Source organism: Physeter macrocephalus, unplaced genomic scaffold (genome assembly GCF_002837175.3).
Source record: "Physeter macrocephalus isolate SW-GA unplaced genomic scaffold, ASM283717v5 random_645, whole genome shotgun sequence".
NCBI lineage: Eukaryota > Metazoa > Chordata > Mammalia > Artiodactyla > Physeteridae > Physeter > Physeter macrocephalus.
This window is the reverse complement of record NW_021146004.1, coordinates 30,996-50,000: the sequence shown is the minus strand read 5'-3', so window position 1 is coordinate 50,000 and position 19,005 is coordinate 30,996. Positions and strand designations below refer to the sequence as shown.

General features: G+C 53.2%; 1 protein-coding gene and 2 long non-coding RNA genes across 3 annotated transcripts; 2 read left to right on the top strand and 1 right to left on the bottom strand.

Annotated features, from left to right (window-relative positions):
- Positions 1-1,749: 1,749 nt before the first annotated feature.
- On the bottom strand, positions 1,750-18,521 carry ZNF839 (zinc finger protein 839). The gene is given in 11 exon segments (XM_028486169.2): positions 1,750-4,352; positions 4,354-4,484; positions 4,487-4,880; positions 4,882-4,928; positions 5,737-5,866; positions 6,024-6,164; positions 8,113-8,253; positions 8,940-9,032; positions 11,137-11,370; positions 13,853-14,737; positions 17,982-18,521. Coding segments are annotated over 11 exon segments (2,793 nt in total). The 5' UTR covers positions 18,273-18,521; the 3' UTR covers positions 1,750-4,046.
- Positions 6,072-6,960, top strand: LOC114485203 (uncharacterized). The gene is made up of 2 exons (XR_003678679.2): positions 6,072-6,336; positions 6,810-6,960. It is a non-coding gene; the product is annotated as an uncharacterized lncRNA (long non-coding RNA).
- Positions 15,706-18,735, top strand: LOC114485202 (uncharacterized). The gene is made up of 2 exons (XR_003678678.2): positions 15,706-17,621; positions 18,530-18,735. It is a non-coding gene; the product is annotated as an uncharacterized lncRNA (long non-coding RNA).
- Positions 18,736-19,005: the final 270 nt, after the last annotated feature.

Here is a 19,005-nt window from a genome sequence, read left to right as displayed (position 1 = left end):
ACCCGCGTCCCCTGCATCGGCAGGTGGACGCGCAACCACTGCGCCACCAGGGAAGCCCTACCCCTTGTTTTGTACTGAGGCTGTGACAGGCCAAGTGAAGTGTCTTCCATGTCATTCTCCAGGCATAAATCCTATAGTCTGGCAATATTTGCAACCAGATATCCGGGGTCAGTCCTGCCATTGCTCCCCAGAAACAGAAATCTAAGAAACTTCATGCTGTGTGATACAGGATGTAGCCTCATGAAACTGAACTTCTAGCATCCCAGGCAAAGAACAAGTGCTTCCCAGGCAAAGAAAGAAAATATTCCCAAAATAAAAGACTTTATATATGATGGGAATGTATTTTGAGAGAAAGGATATCTCACTGTGTAACCTGCCATAGCCAAAGCATTTAAAGGCAACATGTCTGAGAATTTCTCTTTCCTTTGCAGTACTTATTAAAATCTAACCATCAGAAAAGCAGCCTGTCAGATGTCCTGCAGTCTGGAAACCGCCTGGTCAGCATTCGGCAAAAGTGGCACCCTGCCCCCTGCTTCCTGCAGCTTAGACAGCAGGCTGCAGTCCTGAGCCAGACAGGCGGGATGGGCCCTCCGAGGCACGAGGTCAGTTTTATGTTTGGGGTGGGGTGTGGTACTTCAAGAACAAATGCTCTTCAGAGGAGACCCTGCAGAATTTCTAGCCCTTTCCAGGACATTTCCTGTGTTCGTGATGCCTCGTCCCCAGACACCCAGGTTGCCCAGAAGAACTAATGGAAACGATCAACGCTGCTGATGGCAAAACCCCACCTCTGTGCCCTGGCACTGAATTGAATCTCGGAGACAGAGTTTGGGGTGAAGTAGACAAGAATAGCTTTATTGCTTTGCCAGGCAAAGGGGGCCACAGCGGGCTAATGCCCTCAAAACTGTGTGTCCCAACCTGGGGTGGGGTTGCTGATAAGGATGAGAGTGTGTGCAGGGCCCTCGTTCCTTCAGTCCAAATATCATCTGGCATCAGGTGGTATCACCAAACTGTGGCCTCTCTGGAATAAAGAGTGCTTCATCAAGTAGTTAATGTCTTCTATTTGTTGGGGGTTTTAGCTCTGCAGAAGAGCTCAAAGGTATTGTTCTGTGTGTCCCCTGAGGAGGAACCAGGACCCTGCCCTAAGGCTGCACTGTTGTTTCTTGACTGCCCCTCCCTTGTCTCTGCATCCCCTCTGTTCCCTGATGAGCGACTGTTTGAAACTGCCCTTTGGAACTCAGGGAAGGCCATGGAAGCTGAAGGAAACCAATTTCCTACAAACAAGAAATGGGTGACATGGAAAGACTTGTGCCCAGGAGTCCCACAGGGTCCTGCTCTGTTTCACTGCAAAGGACAAACAAGCGAATGAGCCAAGTGGCCAGTGGCATTAGCCCAGGGGTCCCTCACACAACGGAAGAGGCATCAAATAATTGATGGAAGAGCTCTCGGCTGTTGAGTTTGCTGAGTTCCAAAGTCATTACACAACTATAGGACAGCTTCTATCTGAAAGGAACGATGAAGCCACTGGAGAACCCATATTGGACTTCCAAGCATAGTGGATTGATCACCAGATATCTCCTCTGCCTCTGGAAATCTTGTGAAATAGACAGTAAAGAAATATTAACAGGTAGAATCCACAAAAACAGAACTGGGTTGGGGAAGCAGTTCAAGATGAATTCACGATAAGTACATTTAATGAAAAGTAAAAAAAAAAAAAAATTCCCTCTCTCTCTCTCTTTCCAGGAAACACAAAAGCTTAGGCAAACCATGAAAGTAATCACAAGGTACCGAACACAGCACAGCTGTGAACAACAGCGCATGTCATCAGTGATAACGTGACCTCTGTTGATCAACCACTCATGCTCTTCACCAAATATTCCCCGACTCCTGCCGTCCCGGCCCATGGAAAGCCTGCGCTTCAGTGCCCTTGGGGTTGGATGGGACCACGCGGCCACTGAAGTGCCTCGCGTGGTGGCGGGTCTAACCTCTCCCGGAGCTCTCTCCCTCCGGTGGCGCCACCAGCAGTGCTTGAGATGTGGCTGCCCCTGCTGGGTCCCCCACCGACCTCTGAGTGACATGACTTGTGAGCAGGAGACACACACCCCTTTGTTGTTTCAAGCTGCTGGGGTTTTTCAGAGCTGTTACTACCACCTCTCCAGACTGACCCGAAGCAATTTTAACCACTCTAGGGGGAGGCGTTTGGCTGGTCATCCTTTGGCATTGATTCTCCGCTTCATTCGTGTTACCTGGCTTACGGCTGCCAGTTTAGGAGGAGGTCTCAGAGCCTTCTGTGCAGCAAGGTGTGGCCACAGGGCTAATGAGACGTGAGCAGAGGCCTTGTGTGCGTCTTCCAGATCACGACCGTCAGGGGCTGAGCGCGCTTCTCCGGCTCCTCCGACTCCCGGGGGATGGAGCAGACACGCGCGGCAGCGAGCCTCTGAGACCTCTGGGAAGAGGGCCACCCTAGGTGCGGAAGCGACCTGGCTCTGGACCGCCTCCGGAGCAGAGCCACTCAACTCCCTGAATGCCCACCGGCTCACATTTTTACTTGAGAGGTGCCATGCTCTGGATATGTCCCCCCAAGTTCGTGTGTTGAAGTCCTAACCCCCAGGCTCCAGGACCCCAGGACGGGACCCCCAGTGGTTTCGCGCAGCTCTGTGTTCCCGAGAAGTGCCCGAGTCCAAAGGATGTGCTGAAACCGAGCGGGGCCCTGTGGCCCCGTTTTTGTCCCCCGTTTCTTATAGGCAAGACTCCAGCCTCCATGACCTCCCCCGAGTTCCAAAGGGCAGGTTAGAACAGTTGGCTAACCAGGGAGGAGCAGCCAGGACACCACCGGAGGCGAGATTAAAGGGACCAGAGAAGCTCATCAAGACTAGGAGACCCGGCCACCTGAGACCCTTCACACACCCTCATCTTGTCAGCAACCCCACCCTTGGGAGGTATTGTTATAAAACTCCTTATCAAATCCTCCTGGGTTGGGACACATGGTTTTTCCAAGGCAGGAGCCCACTGTGTCCCCCTTTGTCTGGCAGAGTAATAAAGCTGTCCTTTTCTACTCCACCCAAAACTCTGTCTCCGAGATTCGACTGGGCACCAGAGAAGCTGAGCTCTCGGCATCAGTGCCACGACCTGACCCTCGAGCCCGACTCTCCAGAGCTGCTGTGGTTTACTCACTCCATCCTGCAGGGACGCCCGCCCTTCTGCTCCTGTTGGACCCACCTTGATATCAGATTAGAGGACAGGAAGACGCCCCCAGTCACTGAGAGGGCTGTAGGCAATGTGGCCCCCCAAGAATAAAGCCCGCCCCTCCACAGCGGGCCGGGCCGGAGCACAGCACCAGGGGGGTGCAGCCCACGACCCGCAGCCCTGCCTGCCCGGGGTCTCTGCTGACAGTCTCCGCCGGTGGGGGCAGAGGACAGCTGTGCCCTCCTGATGCTCTCGTCTGCGTGTGGGCAAGCGGCCCTCCCTTTCTCTCCCCGTAATAGAGCCAAGGAAAACATTCTAAAAAAAGAGAGATCTTGATAAGTGACTTTACATGTGGGACATCAAAGGGCTGGGGGTCCCATCCCTATGCCTCCCTTTCCTCATCCATAAGGTGTCGGTAGAAACAATTTTCTTCCCTACTTCCCAATAAAATGCTGCCCAGATGGCAAGCTTACATATTTATTTGTTTACTGAGCCCAAAAGAGGCTTCTAGTATGGACCAGGTCTGGTGAAAGAGCAGCGTATCACCGAAGAGAAAGGGGGCATAGTGTTTTGGAACAGGGGAGCAGGGGAGATTCAAGAAATAGTGTAGCGGTATTAACTGCAATAGTTGTCAAAAGCTCCTAGGAGTTAGATGTATCGGGTATTTGTTATCAGGTAACGTATCTGCCATTATTACAGTGAGCAAGATGTAGTAAAAGGTAGACAGTGGGGTAGAAAGACATTATTCTTTATAAATAAAATGTTCACTTGTGTCAGTATTCACATTAGAAAAATAAACACTCCTTGAAGTAGACCTCCGGGTAAAATACATCCAAATCTAGGACTGCGGTTCTGGCTCCATTTCACTGAGAGGGCTCCGTCTCCACGGTTTCCAGAGGAACCCCTTCCAGGGGGCCCACCTGCAGGGCAGGCCCCTCTGTGTCGGTCACTGTGATAGTGTCCCCCTCCCCAGACACTACGGAGCCTGGATGGGACAAGATACACCCATCAGAAGTCTGGATAAATATCTGCTCCTGTCGCTGGGACAGCAACGTGGGGCCCCCAATGGCATTTTCAAAAGCCGTGGCTTCCCTGACGGCAGTGATGCCCTCCAGCTCCCTCCGGTCAGCGTGTGTCTCGGTCCCGCAGGGCGACTGGTCCGAGTCCCCCCGCGTGGCCTGCGAGGCCCCCTTCAGGACCCAGCAACCCGCCCCGGCTGGGTTGAGGCCCCGGCTCGGACGTGGTGCCGTAGGCATAGCCGGCTGGCATGACGTCCACGGACCATGCTCTCTCCTGCGGGCCGCGGCCTCCGGAAGCAGGACCTCGCCGGGCCCGGACTGCGGGCTGCTCAGGTGGGAGCCGCACACCTCGCGGAGGCTTCCCGCCTCTGCATTTCCAGGCCGGCCAGGCGGCAGGGCCATCGAGGTGCCGCAGAGAGCCCGGCTTCCCAGGCCGTCCCCAGCGTCCTGTCCTGACGAGTGTTCCTGGGCCTTCTCCCCAGAGGATGCTGCCACCTGGTCCTGGGCCAGAGACCCTGGTTCTCCTAACTGAGTATAAACCACCAGCCCACGAGCTTCTCGAAACGAGAGAGCAGGGTCTGCAGACCCGCTCCCGGCGGCTGAGTCAGCAAACGCTTTCAGCTGCTGGCCCGCCTGTGCTGTGCTGCTGTCGAGCTCAGGAACCGGCATTGTGGGGCTTTTCTTCGGGTGGGTGAGAGGCGCCCCCATTTACTCCAGGGGCAAAACCTAAACAGTTGGGAAAAACAGACAGTCATTTGTGTGCTGCTATGGCCGGTCGCTGTACTCACTATCCAAAACAAGCTGGTCCAAGGTAATTTTCTTGCCCCAAAAACGAAAACATAAACCCTCCTTGTTACTTGGTAGCTTCCAAGAATGGATGAAATTAAAAGAGGAAACTCAGACTAGTTAGGGGAGAGGAGCTGTGTTCCAAGCAGGTGCCAGAGGGTTTTCATTGTTCTCAATGAATAAATCTGCCCTCCCCTCCGGAAGAATTAAGTAATAAGTTCTAGAACGGAGAATGCCTCTTTAAGTTAGAGACTTTAGGATCAGGCAAGGTTTCAGCCCTGATAAGATTTTAGAAAGTTGTATAATCATTCTGAGTATGCCTGCCATACGTTTGAACTGTCTCCTTGATCAGTTCTGGCTAGGCGAAATAAAAGCTAGAACATGTCTCATTTTCGAATGTTAACTCTCAGCTGGCACTTAGAGCCAAGTCTCACGAAAGCCAAGCCGTGGGCCTGGTGTGTCCTTGGGACGTGTCCCTGGTCTCAGGTCTGCCTAACTTCTTGGGACCCCCCCCGCCCAGGTACAACCGACTCAGTACCACGAGGCAGCTCTTCGTTTCAATAAAGGACCCAAGAAAACCCCAAAGGCCCCAAGACTCACGGGGAATAAACACGGAACCACAGAACACTGGGAGGTTGGGGTAAAACTCTTGAGAAACCAGAGGGTTCTCTGAGATGTGGCCACAGGGGCACCCACCCGGGCAGCAGGCCTCTGAGCCCCAGGCTGCACCCCGCAAAGAGCGTTTTACCCGCACTGGCAGCTGGGGCACACGCGGCCAGCCTCTGCAGGCCTCCACCGTCGGCAGAATACTCTGTGGTGTCCTGGGGCACAGTTTCTCTTCTGGTCCTTTTCACCGAAGCCAGCCTGTCCTCTGCGGTCTAGGAAGAGAAGATGCAACCAGCTAAGACTAGGGAGAAACAGGCCACCTTGCACCTTTTCTTCCTGGAAAACAGTGTTGTGAGTTGAAGAGATCCAACCCCAATAACGCAATGTGGAACTGACAGTAGCCGGGCGCCCCCCCACGGCCACGCCCACCTCACGCCGCCTCTTCTCTGGGCCAGCACCCTCCAGCTCCTCCCGGTCCTCCTCTCGGCCGGTGCACTTGGGAGGAGTGCAGTCCGTGCGTGTTTCTTTTTTCCTCAGGAATTCTTCTGTGATTCCTAAGGACTCGGCAACCTGAGCAGAAAGGGGCCCATAGAGACGCTCCACTCAAAACACAAGATTCGGGATCATGGCAGCACTTAAGAACAAAGGGCTGAGTTTAAATCTGTGAAGTCCCTTTGTACAGCAAGGTGCCACCTAAACAGTGGGAAAAATGAAGAGAGACTGTCGGCACCGGCTTCATCATGTGAGTCTGACACCATGGTGACTTTCTCGCCCGTTATTCCTCCTTGTTTGAATTCTCACTGGCATCTCCAGAAAGAGAATCCTGCCTATTCTGGGACCAGATCTCCTTTCCCAGCTGGTGGAAAGGATGTGGGTTTGAGAGCCAGAGCTGGATCCCAGCACCTCTGCTCAGAGCCTGGGTGACCTTGGCAGCCACCTACCTGCTAAGTCTCCTATCTTATGAGGGAGACCACAGTTGCCCTGAGGGGACTTTGTAAAGATTAGATAGACTCCCTACGCAAAACCTATGTAAAGCACTGGGTGTTAAGGTGATAACCAACAGCCCTGGTCACTGATGCCTGGACAGCATAAAGAGAACGCCACAGAGCAGGCAAGGGCTGGGGCAGGCAGGAAGGGCAGCAGGTCGAGGTTAAGCTAGAGAACGGGGTCGGCAAGCTTACTGCCCAACAACCTGACAGCGTCCCCTGCCAACAGAGCCACTGTCTTCGCTCCAAAGAGGCTGCGTCACATCCCGAACTGCCCACAAAGCAGGGTCCCCGTGAGCGCGCACAGCATCCGTGCACGTCCTGTCTGCTCCACAACAGGATGGTACCCACACCGGCTTAACCGACAGTTTATAAACAGGTAGGTGACCGCTGCCAACCGGGGCATCTATGGGAGGTTTAGCAAAGAATCCACTGCATTTTAAAAATATATGATTTAAGAAAATAAAACACGAGAGTTTATTAGGTTATATTAAATATTGAATTTGTATAAAACTAATGATCATGACCCAAAAACACCCAAAAAACCGAACCCAAAAAACCCATGTATTATATTACAGTGTAGATTCAGACTTCTTGCTACAGAAGTAACTGCCCTGTACTGAGAAAACACTCACCTTTCCAATCACAGACAGGCAGCTCTGTCGTCGGTGTGATCAAATGATAGGAGCAGTCTTCATTGTTGTGTGAGTGATTTTTTAGTAAACCCAACACCACTTATTTACCTTCTGACCTACTCACGAACCTGTATCCACTAGCTGCTTGTATTTCTTAGATCCAGCACATAATTGATGTTATACCGCATCTGTCTTCCTCTGACTTACCTCCCTCAGCATAACGCCCTCCAAGCCCATCCGTGTTGTTCAATAGTCTGGCGAAACCAGACTATTACAGCCCCGGCACGTGAGAGCCGGAAGAGCCGGTGAACTCAGTGCTGCCCTTTGGCAGAGGGGCGGAGGGTGCGGGGACTTGCCGGGAGTCAGTGAGCTGCTCGGTGGAGGCGCCGACCCGAGTCTCCGCGCTGGACACAGCGAGAGGCCCCTGGGGGACCTGACCACTGGCCACACTCTGCCCAGCAAAGGGTTTGATCCGAGACAAGTAAATCCTCGCCAGTTCACGACATATTTTTGTCAAGGACCCAATATAGCTAAAGGCAATGACACTGAAATGAGAATTCTGTCGACACAACCGCAAAAAATAACTACCGGTCCCTGTGTAACTCAGCCCTTTGCAAACACCTACACACTGAAGAAAGACACAGTCTATTAACTGTGATCATCGGTGAGTGGGAGGGTTATGGGTGTTTGCAATTTTCTTTTAGCTTATCTGCATTTCCGAGTTTTCTGAAAAAAGCATGTATCGCTTTTATATTAGGAAAAAAACCTGCACTTGATAGAAGAAAAAGCTAGAAGAAGTTGACTGGGAAGATGTCACTACTAAAATAAGCATCCTCCTTTTTTAATGGACAGCCTTCTTTTGGCTCTAAGAGCGAGTCTCTCTTGTGAGCTTGTTACCTTACTGTTGTTTATTTCCAGAGAACAGGGACCAGAGCTATGGAGGTAATCTTGACACATTTTCTTAACCATTTTATGCAACTCTTCAAATTCCTTGTACACAGCTGGGAAGAAAGGTTTTGCTAGATGACCTTTTTCAACCTTAGTGAAGATAAAGATGACAAAAAAAATGTTTAAACCCAAGGCAATGAAATGGAAAATACAGAGAAATCCGAAAGAGGGAAGGCCTCAAGTTCCTCGGCCCTCAGCAGCCATGACCACAGGCACTGCCTTCGCTCCCCAGCGAGAGCCTACGTGTGCCCAGCCTCGCGCTCGGCGGGGCACCAGAACGGGCCTGGGAGAAGCGGCCCAGGAAACAAAGCAGCCCAGATGAGGGCCACCAGAGGATGGTGGCCAGGGGAGCGGTACGGGAAGGCGGAAAGGCCCCGAGGACGAAAACGGGCACATTCCGGGGCCTGCAGGCCAGGGAGGGCCAGGCCTCTGCTCCTCGGGGCGCCTCCAGGACGTGTGGGTGCCGGCGGTGAGGCCGCATCTCAGAGCGGGCTCATCGGGGGCAGAGCTGCAGTGCAGGAGGCTGGCAGGGTGGGTGGGTGCCAGGAGAAAGGTGCCTGTCGCTCCTCCCACACAAAGTGAAAACAGTCACGGAGTCCACGAGCGGCCTGCCTGAGGGCCGTGCGCTGGGCACCCGGCAGGCTCACTTCAGCCCTGTCCTGGGGGAGCGAGAGGATTCCCGGGGGCCTGGCTCCTTCCAAGTAAATATGAAGGACGCCTTTCTAAATAACTTCAAATCATCCCCTCAGTCACTTAGAAACACGCAGGAGACTCACCTTCGTCAGAAGAAATTCCGACACGGTCACGGCCTGGGCCAGCAGAGGCAGAGCCGACTCCACCAGATCCTCCCGGTCACACTGGTGGAGAAACTACCAGAAGAAAGCGTTTGACGTCTTTGAAAGCGTGGAAAGAATTTCCCAGCAGCCAACGAGTTGTTGTAGCAAAGAACACAGAAGGCAGAAAGTTCCCTCAATTCTCAGCGATCACGCGCCTCTCAACTGTAAACGTTCTGCCTTGTTAAGTGTCGCACTTGCCCACCCACTGACAAAGCCCCGTGGTCAACACTGGGTTCAGAGTCTCGCTCCCGCGTGACAGCACTGAGCGAGTGGCGGGCGCCAGGCCCTGGAGAAGGACACAGCGGTGGCGAAACGTGCTCCCTACTCTGCAGGGCTCACCAACTGGTGCCCAAGACGAAAATGCAAGCAAATCCCGGGGCAGCCCGCCGCCAGGAGACCACCACCGAGGCACACGGACAGGCAGGACGGACCCAAGGTGGGGGGAGGGAGAGGATGCAGGGAGGGCACCATCCTCTGTCCTCGGGGTGGGGGAGGGGGGAGCGAAAGGGGAAAAGAGGAGTCATGGGTGCCTCTGGGCGCCCAGCTGAGTACCCGGGCAGCCCCCTGGTAATAGGGGGTGGGGCAGGAAGCCAGCCTGTGGGCTCTGGCAGGATGTGGACGGCTCTACAGGACAGCAGGTGGGGATGCCTGAAATCAGCTCCGAAGCTCGGGAGCGGTCTGGACAGAAGCACAGGCGTTAGAGTCAGCAGACGGACGGAAGGAGAAGCCAGGAGGACGGGCGAGATCACCCAGGGAGGCAAGAATGTCAGGGCGGAACCGACAAGTCCTAGAAACGGTCATACAGGGCTCAGGGAGGTCACGGGCTCAGGGCTTAGGAAGGGCCATCAATTGGGAGCTGCAAACTGGCAGGGGTTCCGAGGAAGACACAGATGGTCATCAAGCAGTCAAAAAGCAAAAGGAAAACCTTTTCATTGGCAAGATAAAAATGCCTAATCGTGACTTTCAAGAGCCCTTAGAGCAAAACGACCAGCTGGTTTCCAACACCCAGGAGGCATGAGAAGGTGGGCGTGTGGGGCACGGCCCACGCCCGGGCGTTCAGGACGCGCGTCACAGCAGCAGAGAGGGCACCTCCTCGGCTCCCCGCTTCCCAGCCACGCGCACGGACAGCGCTGCCGCTGACTGCTCTGGCCGCCACCTCTCCCCTCGCGCGGCGTCCCCGCCCAGCCAGGACAGGGCCCCATACTGGACGGACACCCGGTTCCTGTGTAAGTGAGGGCCCGTTGCTGGGGAGACTCCCGTCTGTAGGATCAAGAGCGGTGCTGTTCGGAGCAGCCCCCGACTCTCCGAACGACGGGTGAGGCACCGCGAGTCGAGTCAAGGCGGCGCGTTAGGGCCGCCTACCGGTCTCAGATCCAAATCCCGGATCCGCCACCGGCCTGCGGGTGACCTGGTACAAGCTAACAGCCTCGGTGAGGTTCAGGCTTCTCACCTAAGTGCAGCCACTACGGTCAGGGAATCAGTGCCACGAGGCACAGCAGCCGGCGCCGCTGAGGGGCCGGCGGGAAGCGCGTGTAGGAGCTGGGAGGCCGGGCTCCTGACAGCTCTCTCTGGGGCCAGCTGTCTCACTAACTTATCTCGTGCTCGCTCTTGCTGTTCTTCACTTCTCTTCTTTAAGATACTCATCCAGCCATTAGCAGGCAAATAAATACATCCTAGTCAAAGACAATTTGGGTAAGTTTGGGTTTCCGCTTTTCTAAGCCAATCCGACTAAATTCGATAAACTTACTTTCAAGGGGGTGGAATGGAGATTCTAGAGTTCAAAACCTGAAACGTGCTTTTATACCTTGAAACTTTTTACAAAAAAATAGAAAACCATTTCTGTTGTTTTCTAGACTGCTTCCATGAAAACACAGCTTATAATTATTCTAAAACTGAAAAAGGCAAGCAGCTCTATATTTAAGGCCCTCTGGTCATTTCAAACAGGTACAGCTGGGAGTTATTTCAGATAATGCTGTCTTTGAATTTATTACACGCTTCATCTAATTACACATCAGGTGAACTGCTTAGTTGACCTAAACTGGGTATTTTACTTCTAAATTCAGAAACCTAATAGTGAACTGCCAGGTACCATGCCAGAGACACAGGTTTCAAGAACAGGGTTCTAAGAGCGACGCACCTCCAGGAGCCTGGCTCTGCTCCTTGCTGGGCCCTGCGCACAAACTGCCCCAACGCCCACCTGTGGGCGAACCGCTCCACTCTGCTCCAGGACGGCTGCGCTGGGCTCTGGGAGGGCCGCGGAGTAGCCGCTTCTTCTAGGTCCGGGGTGTCTCTCTGATCCCAAAAGGGCTGAAAAACTTCCACTTTTTGGTTCAGACACCAGCGCCTCTTCAACGTCTACAGACTGACCATTCTAGATAGGGTTGCACACCCAAACAAAAATAAAATAATCATGCTTTATACACCATGATGAAAGCCTTAAAGCAGAAAAATGTCAAGTCAAAAGCAAGGAACTTGCTAAATTCTTCTTCTTTGCATAATTTAGACACATTAACTATAATCAATGCATCCTACACGTAAACGAAGTATCCCTTTAAGACACCAGAAGAATACTACCCTGCAAGTCAGGGCTGACAAACCCTAACCCCGGGGTGTTGCCCAAAATGAAACAAAAGGCTTTTCTGATGCCACTACCATCTTAAAAATTGACCTGAATTTTGTTAATTCATAATTTACCCATGACTTTTAGATTTTTTTAATTATTTTTTATTGGAAATATTTCAAATCCCATAAAATTCATCCTTTGGAAATATACAATTAGGTGGAATTTAGGATATTCACGAGGTTGTGTAACCATCACCACTCTCTAATCCCAGAACAGTTTCATCATCCCCCAAAGAAAGCCTACACACTATCACACATTCCTCCCTTTCCCCAGACCCAGCAGCCACTAATCTACTTTCTGTCTCCGTGGATTTGCACAGCTTTGTGAAGAGAGTCGGATCTAGCGCCATCTAGCTATTTCCTCATTCTGTGCCAACTCCCTCCTCCTCTGAAAATAGGAATAATACGCCTACATCTCCCAGGACTGGTGGAAGGTTAAATACAAGGAAAGCTAGCACAAAGTGTGTCCTCTTAAAGAATTTTCCCTCCAAATCTTCATTAAAATGGAGCCTCAGGAGGAACGCCAGGTCTGCCTGTGGCTTTAAGCACCACGTGGCCATCCATGGCCGACTCAGGAGAGGAGAGGAGACATAGTTCTGGTTGGAGGGAGCCGCTCTGGGACCCCACGGCCTCAAAGCCGTCTGGAGCAAGGCTAGGTGCCTAAATTCCAGAAGTCAGATATCCAGAAGCTGCTTTTGCTGTGGTGTAAGATTTCATTATTGAAGGAAATGGAAGGTGCCGGCCGGCCTGGTCGTCCAGCTCGTCTGAGGCAGTCCTGGCTGTGCCTGCTGTCCCTTGGAATGATTAACAGTGCCCCTTTCATTCTCAGAATGTCCGGGTTCGGGTGACGAACTACATGGTCATCCTGGTCCTACTACAACTTAAGAAAAGTTAGAGGTCTCTCGAAAGTCGGGCTCTTGCCAGCTGTGAGAGGCGTAGAAGCTCCTAGCAGAGGCAGCCGGGCCTAGAGTGCAGGCTTTGCGGTCAAAAGACCTGGGTCTAACCCCAGCCTGGACAGAGTCCTAGGCGCGCCTCGACAGGGAGCCCGTCATCCCCTCTGAGCCCCATGAGCCTCGTCTCCAGCAGGGACTCCCGCACCTGCCTTTAGGGCTCTCACAGGATTGAGAAAATGTATGTGATGCTCCTGCCCAAAGCAGGCATGCAATAAACGGTATTACTGTTATTACTATTATTACTGAGGCTGCAAGGTGAGACAATATTTTTGAAACCTAACACAGGGCTGTCCCATGGTTCCACCACTAGGCCTCACTCAGTACAGATCTCCTGGGCCCAGGAGGTGTCTGTTCAGGTCCCAAGGAGCGGATGTGAAAGCGGAAGCAGCCGCCGGCCTTGGCCCTCCTGCAGGAACCCCGTCCGCTGCTGGGAATGAGGTCGCCACGAGCAGGCAAACACGCATTTTCAACAGCTTCCGGGTCCCTAAAGTCACAAACTCCCATCAAGTAGTCACATCAATTCCAACTCCGGTTTCTCTATTTAACGTCTGAAAACTACAGATAACGAACAACAGCTAACACAAGTCAAAGGAAAAGGAAGGAAGCTTACGACAAAGTGGGATGAGGGCGACCACAGAGGCCTGCCATTTGTTAAAGTGATCCACCTGCTGTTTTTTAAATAACTGACCTACTGTACAATGCTCACCACACGTTGGGTAAGTTAAAATTTCAGTAAATAAACGTTGACGTGGTGACGCAGACTCATGGTGACTCGTATCTGCTTTGTCTGATTGAGTTTCGGAAGGGGCAAAGCAAGGAGAGAACACGGCAAGCAGACGTCTTACTGCGGACGCCCCAGGAAGCAGCCCTGTGGACTGGCGCCCCCCACTTGGACCTTTCCCAGGACCACAGTCATGTCAGCATCAGCCAAGAGTGCTCGTGATTAGTTTTACTGACCGGATCTACAGGACTGGTGCCTGCGTTCCCATCAGTAAACTGTCTGCACTGGACGGAAGGCACACTTCTCCTCGATTATCTGGCAGCAGTGCAGACAACATAAAGTTAACTTAAGGATGATGGGCAGGGGCCTTCCCTGGCGGTCCAGTGGTTAAGGCTCCGTGCTGCCAATGCAGGGGGCGCGGGTTCGATCCCTGGTCGGGGAACTAAGATCCCACATGCTGCGCGGCGTGGCCAAAAAAAGATAAAAAAAAAAAAAAAAAAAAAAAAAAAAAAAGGATGGGCAGGAATCAGGACGCGATCACCAGACAGAAACGTTACCTGCAGGCCACCCCGTGCTGAGCGGGCCCCTTCCTCACTTAGAAGAGCTGGTGTGGACAGCTCCGGGGATGCCAGGCTGGTGGTCCTGCCCTCCGTGGGGCCCGGGATCATGCTCCCATTGGCTTTCTTAGACAGCAACGTCTCAGGCTCCAGGTGGCCATGGCCTGGATTCAGTTTGAAGTGCCGGGCGAGCCCCCCCTTTCCGATATATGACTTTTCACAGGTCTGACACTTAAAAGCTTTGGGCCGCAGAGCGCAGCTCGATGAATCGAAGAGCGCCTGCCTTGCCCTGCGGTCTTCATCTTCCTCCACGCTCAGCTCTGAATAGTCGTCAGAGTCTGAGGGGTGACCATCGGCCAGATCCTCTGTTTTTATGAATTTATAATCTTTAGCTTTATACTTGGGAGGTCGAGATATCCGTCCAGAACGTGTTTTCACTTTTAAAGATTTTTTTAGTTTCTTGGTGCATTTTGTTTGCGAGTTGGAAATAAATAAATTTGCTGGACTGGATGAAACAGATGTTCCTGCTGGCGGGTCAGAGGCTGACAGAGGGGACGACGTGGGGCCCTGTCCACTCAGGGCCTCAGAGGCCAAGACTCTCTTCGCAGGGACTGGTTGGAGGGCGAGCAGTGGCCTCTGGACGAACACCTGAACAGGAGGCTGAGGTGAGTGACTCAGGAGACGCGGCTGTGGCCCGGCGCTCAGGAGGGGCTGTGCCCCGAGCAGCTGAGAGCTGGCGACGCTGAGCCCCAGCACGCTGCAGTGTCTCCCGAGCGGCTGGCTCGGCCTGGCTGTCTTGGGCTGGATGGTGGCCAGTGCAGGCATCGGTTTTTCCTGACCTTTCGTCTCTCCAGATGTAACCTTGACACAAATGGCTTCCAATTGCTTAAACACAGAAAAAGAAAAGAAGCACTATGCTTATCAACATTTCTACAATTTTACTCTCATCTTAAATCCACTGTTGAGATTTTTTTCTAACTTATACATCTTACATAGAAAAAAGTCTATATAATGTATCTGTACTGTTTACAGTGGTGTTTCTCAACCTTTCTGCCCAGTCCACAGTAATCTATTTTACATCACACCCCTCGTCCTTACAGAAACATTTGCATATATAAACAAAATAAAAAGTTCATGCACTTACCATTCCTACATAAACGCCTTCTGATAGTATCTACTCTACATCACTTAAAAATATATATATATACCGGGCTTCCCTGGTGGTGCAGTGATTGAGAGTCCGCCTGCCGATTCAGGGGACACGGGTTCGTGCCCCGGTCCGGGAGGATCCCACATGCCGCGGAGCGGCTGGGCCCGCGAGCCATGGCCGCTGAGCGTGTGCGTCCGGAGCCTGTGCTCCGCAACGGGACAGGCCACACCAGTGAGAAGCCCGCCGTACCGCAAAAAAAAAATAAAAAAGAATCACATTTGTTTCACTTTACTACCAATCACTTAGACTGTGTCTCTAAGCTCTTGGGGTATTACCAGATAATACCATTAAAGACAGACAGACAGATAGAACCCCCCCACACACACACCCCACGCCAAATCCTATTGTTTTAGAATTACCACAAGTGGCCAAGCTGGTCTAATTCTTTCATCTTCTTTCCAGACCAGTTTACCAAGTGGGTACTATACTTGATACTTTGTTATATGTCTATTTCATTCAACAAAGTTTACTAAGTATCTCTGGGTGCCAATACACAAACAAAAGTTAAGTCCCAGCCTCACCCGTGGGGAGGGGGTGTTTCCCCTGCCCCACCTCAGTCACCTACAGACCTGCTGACTCAGGATATCCTGCCTCAAAATCTGTACTTTCAAAGCTCCACTGATTATTCTGAAGGCAGACTAGGTTTCCTAAAGAACACGGATAGGAAAACGACATCATGGTGCAACGGGTGCAGTAAGAGGGGCAGGGAGAGTTCAGGCCTGGTAGGCTTCCCAGAAGCGGTGACTTCTGCAGGGGGCCTTGAAGGCTGAGTAGAATTTTTGCCAGATGGAACACATATTCTAGGTGTAAGGAAAAACGTGTGAATGCAGGGATGCATGAGAAAGGGCACGTCGTGTGGTAGGAAGCTGGAAATGTTTCTGTGGGGCAGGAACGGGAAGGATGGGAGGGATAGGGGCTGACCTGTGGGAGTGTGTCCACTTGGTCTGTGCCTTCTAATCCACACCACCCCCGACAGAGAACCACAGGGCCTGGGATCTCCAAAGGCACACCCTGCCCCACCTCCAGCACTGCCTCTCCTCTCCTGTATTTTCAACTTGGACCCACCCTTGCAGATCTAGTTCAGATGCCACCTCTTCTGATCCCCTCAGCCAGAAATAACCTCTCCCTTTCTCTCAATGCATTCAGTTCTTTATCGTACCTCTAGCTTTCTGACCTTGATCAGAAGTTATCCTGAGTCATGTTTTACCTCCCTGGTAACATCATAACCTCCCTAGGGGCAAGGTACACATCTTATTTGTCTTTGCGGCCTCCATGACACAGCTGGGGGGAGTGGGGCGGGCAAAGAATATTAGCTGAACAGACTGCAAAATTACATCGTCGTGAATGCAGGTAGAATTTATAGCATTCCAACTAGAGTAGCTACCGAACACTATCATGCTACCGAAGTTTGCTTTCATTTTCTGGAATACATCATTTTTGGACTCTTTTCCTAAGCTACCAAACCCAAAAAGCTGTAGCCACATTCAACAGGCCCTGGAGAGTAGCCACACCTGGGGGACCCTCGGCAAAAATCACTCAACCCCTTTGAGCTAGTTCCTCATCTGTAAAACGCTGATAAAAGCACTTTTGTGTGGCTGCTGAGAACCAAGTGTCTCAGCACAGTGCCGGGCACAGAGCAGAGGCCGGCAAACAGCCGCTGGCACCCTTCTGACTCCACAGAGCTGCTGCGCAGGGCTTATGTGAGAGGGATCTGTTTCAACAGCAGAGTACGAGCTGGAAAGCTCACCCAAGGAGCCAAACCTCCTACAAATAAGGAAACTAAAGCCCAAAGAGGTCGCGTTACCCAGGGTCACAGCTCTAAGAAGTATGGCATTTGGGCAGAATCATACTTGTCTTCCCAAACTTTAGTGAGACAACCTTTCCAGTCTTGATGACCAACTGGGTATGACTCTAAACTGTCAAAATCACTCAGTCAGAAACAAAACCGTAAGTGAAACCCCGTGAAGATTGCTGATTCTATTCTCTACCTATTTAGTCTAGTGGAAGAAGAAGCTATGGCACTTTTGGAGTGAGAAGCATTGTCCTTTACAAGCCCAGTGCTGAAAGGGGATGTGACTTTACACGTGATGGGAAGGACCTCAAGCTTCAGGTGCTACACCGGACCCTCTGGGCTCAGAAGGCCGTGTTCTAGATCCAGCTTCCCTAGCAGCCAAGAGCTGTGTGACGGGAAACAGCGCCGCTAAGAAAGGATGTTGGCTAGTATACAGAGTGCTTTCACGTGTCTCATTCATTAAGCGAATGTCGGGCACGTGCTGGGCCATTTGTAACTGGGGTTACACACACAGGCACTGCCACAAGCCCTGCACCAAGTTACTGTAATGTACTTAATTCTGTCCCGAGTCTCGGCCGTGCCACTTGCAGCGCCTTCCACCTGGAAAATTCTCCTCTTAATGTCCTTCTAACCCATTCAGGTCTCCACTCCGGCGTCAGGCCTAAGGACTGCTCACTCTACAGCAGCCCCCATGGCACGCCTACAACGTGCCTCACGTTCTTCAGGGCTGTGGTCGACGCTGCGCCTCGGGCAGGGCCCGGAACACGGTGAGTGCTCAAGGAAGGCGGAGTGAACGGCCGAAGGCCTGCGAGAGGAGCCGGGCGGCACGGAGGAGCCCTGAGCAGGGCTGGGTCCCAGGCAGGGGCCGCCATGGGCACAGGCTCCGAGCCCGCAGCGGGGGAGGAGATGAAAACACTGGGCGGTGACAGGTGCGGGTGGCCTGCGGTCCCCATGGAGCTGCGTGTGGGGACGCCCTGAATTGTCACGCGGGCGGACACCGGTCTCTCGGGCTGGGCAGCTCTCAGGCCTAAGAGGGGAAGCGCGGGCGCGGGCTCCGGCCTGCCCGACGCGAGGCCTCGGCCCCCTCCGGGCCTCAGCTTCCCCGGAGGTCCCTCCCGGCGCCTTACCTGCGGCGGTAGCAGGCGCGGCGGGCGCGGGGGCTCGGCCCCGGGGCCCCGCTGCAGGGCGGCCTGCTGGGCCGCGTCCCGCAGCCGCCGCGCCGCGTCCTGCAGCACGAAGGGCGGCGGCGGCGGCTTCGCGGGTGGCTGCGCCTTCGTCACCTGCTCCAGGACCCGCCGCAGCTGCTCGGGGCCCAGCGGGGCTACGCGCGCGGCGCTGCCTCTCTGGCCTGCGGGAGCCCGGCCGCCGCCGCCGCCATCCTCACTGCCGTCCTCAGCCTCCGGCTCCGCGTCCGCCATGACGGCCGACGCGGGGACTCGAACCCCGGTTGCCGAGAGCCGGCCGCTCAAATGTGCGTCACCTGGGAAAGGGGGGCAGCTACGAGTGCCCCGCAGGCCAAGACACCTCGGAAGGCGAACGCACCTGACCGAGCAGATCGGTAGGCGGGGCCTGAGCTGGCCCGGCTCTGCCAGCGCTTCGCCAACAGTAGGACGCAGCCGTATTTCCTTATGGCTTGTCGTGGACGTATTTATCGTTCACATATCACCTCCTCCAGGAGCTGTCCGGGAACTCTCAGGCAAAGGTCCTCGAGGTTCCAGAGACCCGGCCCTAACATCACCCTGGCCAAAAGTTCTCAACGTCACGTGAAGACCCTGCCTGGACGTAGACTCCTAGGCCCCACCTCCAGACCTTCCGATTTAATGTACCCGAGAGGTGGTTCAAAGTGTGAATTTTTAAAATAAATTTATTTTATTTTATTTATTTATTTTTGCGTTGGGTCTTCTTTGCTGCACGCAGGCTTTCTCTAGTTGCGGTCGGGGGGGGCTACTCTTCGTTGCGGTGCGCGGGCTTCTCATTGCGGTGGCTTCTCTTGTTGCGGAGCACGGGCTGTAGGTGCGCAGGCTTCAGTAGTTGTGGTCGCAGGCTCAGTAGTTGTGGCGCATGGGCTTAGTTGCTTCGCGGCATGTGGGATCTTCCTGGACCAGAGCTGGAACCCGTGTCCCCTACCTTGGCAGGAGGATTCTTAACCAC